The sequence below is a fragment of the Sorex araneus genome, chromosome 6 (assembly GCF_027595985.1).
Source record: "Sorex araneus isolate mSorAra2 chromosome 6, mSorAra2.pri, whole genome shotgun sequence".
NCBI lineage: Eukaryota > Metazoa > Chordata > Mammalia > Eulipotyphla > Soricidae > Sorex > Sorex araneus.
The window spans coordinates 67,915,644-67,926,712 of NC_073307.1; the positions used below are offsets into that span (position 1 = coordinate 67,915,644).

The 11,069-nt window shown below is 36.6% G+C and overlaps 1 protein-coding gene across 4 annotated transcripts in view; it reads left to right on the forward strand.

Moving 5' to 3' along the window:
- The window catches only part of PUS7L (pseudouridine synthase 7 like), a 52,937-nt gene extending 42,848 nt beyond the window's left edge, over window positions 1-10,089 (forward strand). For all 4 annotated transcript variants that reach the window (XM_004617065.2, XM_055141603.1, XM_055141602.1 and 1 more), the window contains 2 exons: window positions 2,169-2,222; window positions 8,303-10,089. In XM_004617065.2, the coding sequence (XP_004617122.2) occupies window positions 2,169-2,222; window positions 8,303-8,629 (381 nt within the window). In that variant the 3' untranslated portion in view covers window positions 8,630-10,089. The remainder of the gene's footprint in view (window positions 1-2,168; window positions 2,223-8,302) is intronic.
- Window positions 10,090-11,069: the final 980 nt, after the last annotated feature.

The window sequence follows — 11,069 nt, forward strand, 5'->3', positions numbered from 1 at the left end:
GGCTTGACTTCACTTCATGTGAATAGGGATAGAGATAACGCCAGTGATCTCCTTTGGGTAAATAATGAAAAATGTGTTTTTAAAAACACCTTCTAGCAAACACATCCACTTAAATATTACCTGCATAACTATTAATATGACTTGACGTATTTAATGATCCTAGCCAATTCATATTTTCAGAAGTTAAAAATTACGCTGATAAGACACAGCAAAAATTCCTGGAGTACATGTGTTATAAGACTTCTCGGTTCAAAAACCTTTGCCTTAGCATATAAATTCAGATGATGCAGTTACTTGGGAAATGAGAGGGAGCAGCAAGTCATGGTTTGGGGCATTTTGGTGGTGATGGGGTACAGTGACTTCATACATAAATATCAAATATAATAATCATCATGCTTAAGCCTTCCTTTATTGACAAAAACACTTTATTGACAAAAGTGTTATGTATTTTAGGAATAGTCATTTGTGCTTTATTAGGTATCACTGAGAAAATTATAAGACAGGACTTACAAACTAACAAATGCAAAATTTTGAGCTGGAGAAATAGTGCCCGAGTTTGGATGCTTGCCTTGCATGTAGCTGAGTCCAGTTCGGTCCCTGGTTCTGTCTCCACGAATGGCCCCAAACTGGGGATGGCCCAGGAATAAACAAACTAACTAAAAATGTAAAATGCAAAAAGTGAAAAGACAAAAAAATAATCTGAATGCTTTGTTAATAAACATGTCTGTGCATCTGCAGTTAGAAGTTAGAGAAATCTGCATGGTTTCTTTTCTCCTTTTTTGGTTTAGTTTTTTTGTTTCTTATAGATTACCAGACTAACAAGTTTATCTTTATTTTAAGATACTTAGTAAACTCTCTTACAAAATCCATAAGGAAAAAGATAGAGAAATGTGAGTTATACAACTAAAAAGTTACTTGAGGTCATATTTGGGAGTAATATATATAGCAAAGGAATGTTTGCCAATTAATAGATTCATACCAATTTGGATACAGTTCTTTAATGATTAAACAGTCTTCCGTACTTGATTGTTTATTATTTTAATAAATTACTAAAGTATGCTTATGAATTTGAAAAGGACAGAAAATTTCAAATGATTCAAGAAAGACCATAGTTTGCATACAAGTGGATCAACATGGAAAGTATCATGCTGAGTGAAATGAGTCAGAAAGAAAGAGACAGACATAGAAAGATTGCACTCATATGTGGAATATAATATAGCTGAGAAGTACAAGTTTGCAACTATGCAATTTCTGGCAGATATTTCTCTGGACTTAGTTACTAAAATACAGAAATCCAAAACCGTGTGGCCACTAGTGTGGCCACTCGACCTCATGTCTCTTCATTCTCAGCAATGGAAAACAAATTATCAAACGCTTCCTTTTCAGCAGGTCCGACTTTAGGGGGGAGAAACTCCAAACAATAATAGTGAGTTTTGTGTTGAAATATTGAATGTAATCAAAGTAAAGTGAAAGTAAAGTGAAATTTATCAGTTACACAGGTGGGGTGGGGGGGTGGGGCTATACTGCGATTCTTGGTGGTGGAATATGTGCACTGGTGAAGGGATGGGTGTTCGAGCATTATATAACTGAGACTTAAACCTGAAACCTTTGTAACTTTCCACATGGTGATTCAATAAAAGACAATTAAAAAAAAAAAAGAAAGACCATATTCCCATGAATTTTGGACAGAAAAATAGTACTTGCCTTGCAAATGTGAGACCATGAGTTCTGTCCCTGGTGGTGACCACAAGTGCCAAGTACAGTTCTTGTTGCTGTTCTGCCTGGGAACCCTGGCAGTGCAACCAGGTATGTTATCTGGGAAGTACCCCAGTCAGGTGTCGTAAGCATTGCAGCTAAAATGTATGGGGAGAAGGAAATAGTATAAAAAGGGGAGTTGCTGACTGGATCACCTGACAGTATCACCTCAGAGTGTTAAACTGCTGAATATTCTCCATGCGTTAAAGCTGTGGTTATGAGTGTTTATATGTGGAAGAATCATTCTAGTTTTTATGCAGTTCACTCCTTCAGAAACAAATTGTAAATCTATCTTGTTTGGGTATACGTATACTCATCATAAGAGTCTAATTATACATAACAGGTTTAGCAAAAGTTGAGGTAACTGGAACATTTGGAGTCATCTTACATCTTCATTGTGTCTTTAAAAATAGGTTCATGTGGTAACAGAAGAAGAGGAGTCAGCTAATACATATGGAATGAATCAGGTAAATTCCCCACTTTTCTGGCTGCTTTTTAGTTTAGGTGTAATTTCATTTAAACAGGAGCATGTTTTATCCCTACACACAATCCCAAATGTATGACCATCTAATCTTTGATAAGGGGGCAAGAAATGTGAAGTGGGAGCAAAGAAAGCCTCTTCAACAAATGGTGCTGGCATAACTGGACAACCACATGCAAAAGAATGGGCTTAGACCTTGACCTCACACCATGCACAAAAATCAGATCAAAATGGATTAAAGACCTCAACATCAGACTACAATCCATAAGGTACATCAAAGACAAAGTCGGCAAAACCCTTCACGATGTTGAAGCTAAAGGTATCTTCAAAGATGACACGGAACTAAGCAGTCAAGTAGAAACAGAGATAAACAAATGGGACTATATTAAACTAAAAAGCTTCTGCACCGCAAAAGATACAGTGACCAGAATACAAAGGCAATCTACAGAATGGGAAAGGATATTCACTCAATACCTATCTGATAAAGGGTTGATATCAAGGGTATATAAAGCACTGGTTGAACTCTGTAAGAAGAAAACATCCAACCCCATCAGAAAATGGGCCGAAGAAATGAACAGAAACTTTTCCAAGGAAGAGATATGAATGGCCAAAGGCACATGAAAAAATGCTCTGCATCACTAGTCATCAGGGAGATGCAGATCAAAACAACCATACCACCTCACACCACAGAGAATGGCGCACATCCAAAAGAACAAAAGCAACCGCTGTTGGAGAGGATGTGGGGAGAAAGGGACCCTTCTATACTGCTGGTGGGAATGCTGACTGGTCCAGCCCCTTTGGAAAACAATATGGACACTTCTCAAGAAATTAGAAATTGAGCTTCCATATGATCCAGCAGTATCACTTCTGGGAATATATCCTGGAGAAACAAAAGAGTATAGTCGAAATGACATCTGCACTTATATGTTCATCACGGCACTGTTTACAATAGCCAGAATCTGGAAAAAACAAGTGCCTGAGAACAGATGACTGGTTAAAGAAACTTTGGTACATCTATACAATGGAATACTATGCAGTTGTTAGAAAGGATGAAGTCATGAACTTTGCATATAAGTGGATCAACATGGAAAGCATCATGCTAAGTGAAATGAGCCAGAAAGAGAGGGACAGAGATAGAAAGATCGCACTCATATGTGGAATATAAAACAACAGAGTAGGAAACTAACACCCAAGAATAGTAGTATATAATACCAGGAGGTTGGCTCCATGGCTTTGAAGCTGGCCTCACACACTGGGGGAAAGTCATCCCAGATAGAGAAGGGAACACTAAGTAATATGTGATTAGAGATCCTGCGCGGGAAGAGAGATGCGTGCTGAAAGTAGACTATAGACTGAACAGGATGACCACTCAATACCCCTATTGCAAACCACAACACCCAAAAGGAGAGAGATATCAAATTGGAATGCCCCGCCACGGAGGCAGGGTAGGGTGGGGGGGATACTGGGTTCATTGGTGGTGGAGAATGGACACTGGTGGAGGGATGGGCTCTTAAACATTGCATGAGGGAAAAACAAGCACGAAAATGTGTGCATCTGTAACTGTACCCTCACTGTGACCCACTAATTAAAAAAATAAATAAATTTAAATAATAATAAAAAAAGAAACAAAATAAATAAACAGGAGCATGTTTGGTTTTTAGGCTACAGTAGTATTACACCCCCCACCCAGTTTCAATGGGTCTCCACCACAGTTCACTGTCTGAAGGCCTCTGCTCATCCCGCTGTCCCTTAGCCACTTTCACCTCCCACCATAAACCACTTGATATCTATTTTCCAGCATTTGTCCTTCATCTTTGACTTATTTCACTTAACACGATGCCCTCTGATCCTTCCCTCTCCTCCTTCCTTCCCTATTGTAGCAAAATGCAAGATCTCATCTGTTTCTTAGACCTGAGTAGTATTCCTCTGTGTATGTATATCTGACACAGATTCGTCACCTACCAACCAGTTTGGGCTCATGGGGTTGTTTTCAGATCTTGACTATTGTAAATTGTACTGCAGTGAACATAGGTATGTGAGTATCTATTCTGAATGAATAGTTTTGTGTTTCAAAGATAAATACCGAAGAATGGTATTGTTAGATCATGTGAAAGTTCTATTTTTATTTACTGATTTGTTTTTGGTCCACTCCCAGGAGTACTCAGGACTTACTCATGACTCTGTGCTTAGGGATTACTCCTGGTAGTCCCCAGGGGAGCACATGGGGTGCCAGGGATCAAATAAATATATCAGTATATAGAGGCAATAACCTTAACACTTGTCCTATCTATCTGATCCTGTAAGTTCCATTTTTAAATCTTTTTTGTTTTGGTTTGATTTCGGGGGGGGGGGGGGCACACCTGGCTGTGCTTAGGGATTACTTCCACATCTAAGGAAAGTGCCCTACCCACTTTACTATTTTTCTGGCCTTTATTTTTAATTTATTTTTCTGTCTTCTGAATTGAACCCAGGGCCTCACATATGCAAAACAGGTATTCTACCACTGATCAACATTCCCAACCAAATGGTCCTCTTCCTCCTCCTCCTCTTCCTCCTCCTTCTCTTCCTCCTCCTCCTCCTCCAGCTCACCAGGGTCATAATTATGCTTGGGTGATGCATGTGGTGCTAGGGATTTAAGTTAGTGCTTTACACATGTTATATACACACTGTAGTACTTGAGCCATATACCCAGGCCTCTATTTTTAACTTTTGAGGAATTAATTATACTGTTTTCCAAAGTGACTGAACCAACTTACAGTCCCACCAACAGTAAATGAGGATTACTTTCTTGATGCATCTCTGCCAATCCTGATTATTTGATTATTTCCAGCTTTTATTTTGGATAAAAACAATTAGATTTTTGGTTGAGTTTTGAGAATGTCTTATGTATCCTGAGTAGTAATCCTGTATCAGAAAAAATAGTGTGTATTGGTTTTCTCCTTTTCAATGCCTTGTCTTTTATTAGCCATAATTTCTTTCACAGAGAAGAAAATTTTTAGTTCTGTATAATTCCATTTGCTTATTTTTGATTTTGTTTTCTTCGTCAATGGATTTAAGTCCTGAAGACAATGATATTTTAGAGTGTTGATATTTTAGGGTTCTGCCTCTGCTTTCTTCTATGTAAGTTATGGGTTTAGGTCTAACATAAAGGTCTTCAATTTTTTAGATAACCTCTGTGTATGATGTGTAATAACAGTCCAATTTTTGGGTCTTTTTTTAAGGGCTAAGGGGTGTGGTTGACCAAACCCAGTTGTGTTCAGGGATGACTCCTGAAGGTGCCCAGGTAACTGTTTAGTGACAGGGATTGAACCAACGTTGGTCTTGGGCAAGGCAGGAGCCTTGCGCACTGTACTGTCTTTCTAGTCCCTCATTTTTTTTTTTTTTTGCATGTGCCTAACCATTTTTTCTTTTTTTCTTTTTCTTTTTTCTATTTTGGGTCACACCTGGCAATGCACAGGGGTTACTCCTGGCTCTGGACTCAGGAATCACCCCTGGCAGAGCTCAGGGGACCATATGGGGTGCTGAGAATCGAACCATGGTCAGCCACGTGCAGGGCAAACGCCCTACCTGCTGTGCTATCACTCCAGCATCTTTCTTTTGTTTTTTGAAGAGGCTTTCATGCCTCCATGTCATGCTGTTGACTTGTTTGTTGTAAATTAATTATCTGAGTGTCTGAGGGTTTATTCCTGGGTTCTCAGTTCTGTTGCATTGGTCTGAGTGTCTGTTTTTATTCAGAATAACAGTGTCTTGTTTACAATACCTTATAGTTTAAAGTCAGGGACTGTGATATTTTTATTCTTTCCCCCCACTCTTTTTTCTCAACATTCCTTTTGTTAGTCAAGATGTTTTTCAGTTCTATAAAAATAAATACTAATATATAATAAAATAATATTAATAAAAATGCTAGTAAAAAGTAAATGCTAATTTTGTATTATGTGTTCTCCATCCATGAAGAGTATCATCATAAATTTGGTAGAAATTTCACTGAAGTTGTATGATGATTTGGTTTAGTTGGTCATTTTCACCAACTAAATTCTTTCAATTTACTGTTAAGTTGATTCTTTGTACTTTTTTTTTAATGCAACTGTAAATGGGATTTTAAAAATTTCTCTTTTAAGTCATTGTTTACATATAGAAGAAGTGCAATGGATTTTTTTTTGTTTTTATTTATTTTTTTTATTAGTTTATTTTTAATTAGAGAGTCATCGTGAGGGTACAGTTACAGATCCATACATCTTTGTGCTCATGTTTCCCCCATACAAAGTTCGATAACCCATCCCTTCACCAGTGCCCATTCTCCACCACCAGTAAACCCAACATCCCTCCCCCGCTCCCCAGTCCCGTCTCCCCCCACCCCACCCTGCCACTATGGCAGGGAATTCCCTTTTGTTCTCTCTCTCTGATTAGGTGTTGTGGTTGAAGTGCAATGGATTTTTATGTATTGATTTTATAGCCTAACACTTTACTGTTTATATGGTTTCTAAGAGGTTTTTTATGTAGATTATCATATCATCTGAAAACAGTGATAGTTTAGCTTCTCTTCAAGTTTGAAAGTTAGTTTAGTTTCTTTTTCTTGGCTAACTGTTGTGACTAGGACTTCCAATATTATGTTGAATAACAGTGATAAAAATAGGCGTACTTAATCTTCGTGGAAAGGTTTCCTATTTTATATTTTGGTTGTGTTTACTATAGGTTTATTGTAAATAACCCTTACTATTTGAAATAATTTCTTTCTATTACCATTTTCTTATTATATATGGGCATTACATCTTGTCATAAGCTTTTGGCATCTGTTGATATGATCATGCGATTTTTATCTTTTATTGATGTGGTATGACATGTTAATTTGTATATATAGAACCACCTTATAATATCCTTGGAATAAATCTCATTTGGTCATTGTACATGATCCTTTGAATATATTGCTGAATTTGGTGTGCTAGTATTGAGTTGAATCTTTGTATCTTTTTTTATCTATCTACCTATATTTTAGTAATAACTGTCTGCTTTTGGTATTAGGGTAATGTTGACCTATAAAAACTGTTTAGATTATATGACTGAAATTCAATCATGAAAACTTTGTAACTGTATCCAATGGTGATTCAATACAAAAAACTTAAAAAAAAACCCGAAATTTTCATGTAAAAATAAAAACATAAAAGTTTAGAATTTTGTGTTTTATGAATTTTCTGGAAGAACTTCAAAAGGATAGGTAATGTCTTCTCTGAAGGTTTCGTAAAACTAGTAAATCCATCTGGACTTGGCATTTGTTTGTGAAAGATTTTTTTATTATTGTTTCAGTTTCCTTACTTCATCAGTCTCTTCATATTTTTCATTTCCTCCTGATTCACTTACAGGATATTGTATTCTTCTAAAAATATATACACTTATTCTGGTTCCCCAATTAAGTCATATAAAGTTATTCAAAGTAATCTTAGGATGTTAGGCATTTTTGTGGTCTTTTAAAAGTTTTATTTCTGGGAATTTCATATATGAATATTATTTCATCATTTCAGTTTGTACTTCTACAAGTTTTTTTTTTTAATCTAGAAGTACCATTGAACCCCCCCATAATATGCAGTGTTTACACAGAGGCATCTGAGAAAACCAACTTATTATTTGCTGCTAGTTTTTTGCTTGATAATTTTTAAATGAAGAATGTGAAATACCAATTATGTGATTGGGCACCACGGGAATTTTTGTATTGCAAAAAAATATTTGCTTTGGGAGTTATATAACTGCATGGAAATTAAGTTTTTAATGGCTAATTAAATAACCAAAACTGATTGCATTTCTTCTATATTAACAGTTTAATAGTAGCTGATTTGAGCTCATTTTATTAGTTCATGTCAGTCTCCTTCTTTAGTTACTTTTCTCTGAGTACCAGCATTTAAAATAGTCAAAGTAGGATAGTATTCATTAGTATGTTATAGGCTGATTGAAATGTTTAGATTTGAGATTATCTTTAACAGATTTAGGTTCAAGTAATAAAAGTGAATTTAAAACTGTGATTATATGGTTCTTTTCTGAAAGCTGTTTCATGATTGTTTCCCTTCCGTTGTGCAGGTGGTTCTTCCAGTGCTTGGGTACAATAATCAGTACCCAAAGAACAAGGTGGGGCAGTGGTACCAGGAGACACTCATCAGAGATGGACTGCAGGCGTGCAGGTTTAAAGTACCTGCTCTGAAGCTCAATGTCCCGGGATGCTATCGACAGATTTTGAAACGGCCTCGTAATCTCTCATACCAGCTCATGGAAGAACACAACATTGATGTCAAAAAAGATGATTCCCACATCAGTGAAGCAGCTTTGTCTCTTTTGGTCTCTTTTGATCTTGATGCTTCATGTTATGCTACAGTTTGTCTGAGGGAAATAATGAAAGATGACTTTTGAAACCGATACTCTTGATATAATTGTGTGTGTGTCATCCTGTAAAAGAAAGGAGCTAGAATTTCTTGAGCATCACCATGTGGGGATCTTTATAACTGTCACCTCCTTGAATTATGCAGCATCCCGATGAAATAGATATTTGGTGCTAATGCCCCAGAGGACATAGGGCTATCAAGTGCCAGGTTCTGAACTGAGGACTCCAACACCTATGTCCTTTGTATTCTCTACTGTGTCAGTGACCTTTATTTATGCGCCACAAAAGGTACAATATTCCTGGAATATTTGGAACGTATAATACTCTCAGATAATTGTTAATAAGAACAATTTTGAGTAATTTTTATATACTATAGCTCATTGCTGAGAATGTAGGAGAAATTAGGTGTTAAGAAAACATTGTTGGATAGATGAAACATTTTGTTAAATTCTTTTAATTTTGATAAACTCTTTTAATTTTAAATTTTGTTAAATTCATTCTTTCCTATTTTTTAAATTATCTATCAAAGTTTCTTTATGATAGCTATCAGGGTAGTTTATCCCCTTCTGAGGTGTAAATTAAATAGTCTTGAATAAGTATTGAGATGATTTTTATATAGCTTCTTTATCTTGATATACATTTTTGTAATTTTTTCTATTATTCAAATCAGAATTTAGAATTGGACAAATTAGTTCCAGCTGTGACTTTTATTGGTGACTTTAAATATGTCATTGAATCTTTTGAGGTTCATTTGAAGAATCTAGGTACCCCAAACTTACAAGGAACAAATAATAAAATTTATCTCCATTCTTTTTATGTGTGTATATGGTGCAAGGGAAAAAAATTTTGTCCACTTTAAGATATATTTATGTCACATCATAAATCACCCTTGATAATTTTCTTGCTGGTTAAATTTGTGGGGGGAAATGATATGTATTGATTAGGAAGAACTAAGCGTTCTTTCACTGTTGATAGAATAATGATGAAACTTGTGAAATAACAGAGCACTACATATCATGAATGTGGTCTTTTTTATTATTGTTGCCCTCTACAACATGAATGAGTTATGACTCTTGCAGTGGCAAATCCATGGCTAACTGATTTATTCAGCCTCTGCTTAAGTTCTGCATACCAGGATTCAATCCGCCAACCTCCTAGGCAAGGTTGTGAAGCACAAGTAGAAAAAAAATCCATGTATGAATAAAGTGGCCTGTACATTTCAAATCTGACTGCTCAAGGGTTGACTGTGTTAAGTCATTAAAACCTCTTAGACACTTAGCATAAAATTAAATTTAGAAGGAAAAAGAAGCTGTGTGTAAGCAAAAATGAATCTATGTAATGTAAAATATGCTTATTTTTAGCATTTTATGTTACAAAAATGGAAATACTTTCAGTGACTAGCTTTAGGTAAGTGAAGTAAATAAGGAGTATAGACTTTGACAATAAACAGCATTATTAAAAATGATGATGTTTTGGGGCTGGAGTGATAGCACAGCGGGTAGGGCGTTTGCCTTGCATGCGGCTGACCCGGGTTCAAATCCCAGCATCCCATATGGTCCCCTGAGCACGGCCAGGAGTAATTCCTGAGTGCAGAGCCAGGACCCTGTGCATCGCCAGGTGTGACCCAAAAACCAAAAAAAAAAAAAATGATGATGTTTTAGGTAGATGAGAAAACATTTCCTCTTGAAAGCAGATCATGGCTCTGACAATTGCAGCCTATACTCTGAATGCAGTTTGTAAAGCTGTGTGGTACTGTAGCTAACAGGTTTTTTTTTTCTTTTTGGGTCACACCTGGCGATGCACAGGGGTCTCTCCTGGCTAATGCACTCAGGAATCGCCCCCTGGCGGTGCTCAGGGGACCATATGGGATGCTGGGATTCGAACCTGGGTCAGCCGTGTGCAAGGCAAACGCCCTAAAGCATGGACATTGAAGCATTCTCCCCTACTCTGGTCTCTGGGCAACACTAGGTGGTGCTTAGAGCTTACTCCTGTTCTGCACTCAGGGACCACTCCTGGTGGGTCAGGAGAACCGCAGGGGATGCCTGCATCTAACAAGCACTTGGCCCTCTGCACTCTGGCTCTGAACTTTGGCCCTCACTTAGAGCAGTGAGTCTTTGGTTTCAACATCTTCACAGTGAGGACTTATGAGGACTATGTACTTACCTCATAAGTTTACTGGAGATTTACTGAGGTAATATGGCATGTAAAATAATTTGGAAAAGTTCTCAACATTTAGCTATAGTTAAATAAGTGCCCACAGATGCAAGTTTGGAAGGAAACAGAAAAAAGTGAAAATGTTCTGTTAATACAATAGGCTCTTTGAATTTTTACTATTATATATTTTAATAATAAATATATCTCAGAACACAAAATTGGTGATTATAGTTTTTAAAGATTGATTTTAATGTTTTTAAAAATAAAATGATGCTATATTAAATAGAAATTTTAAAAAATATCTTTATATATCTA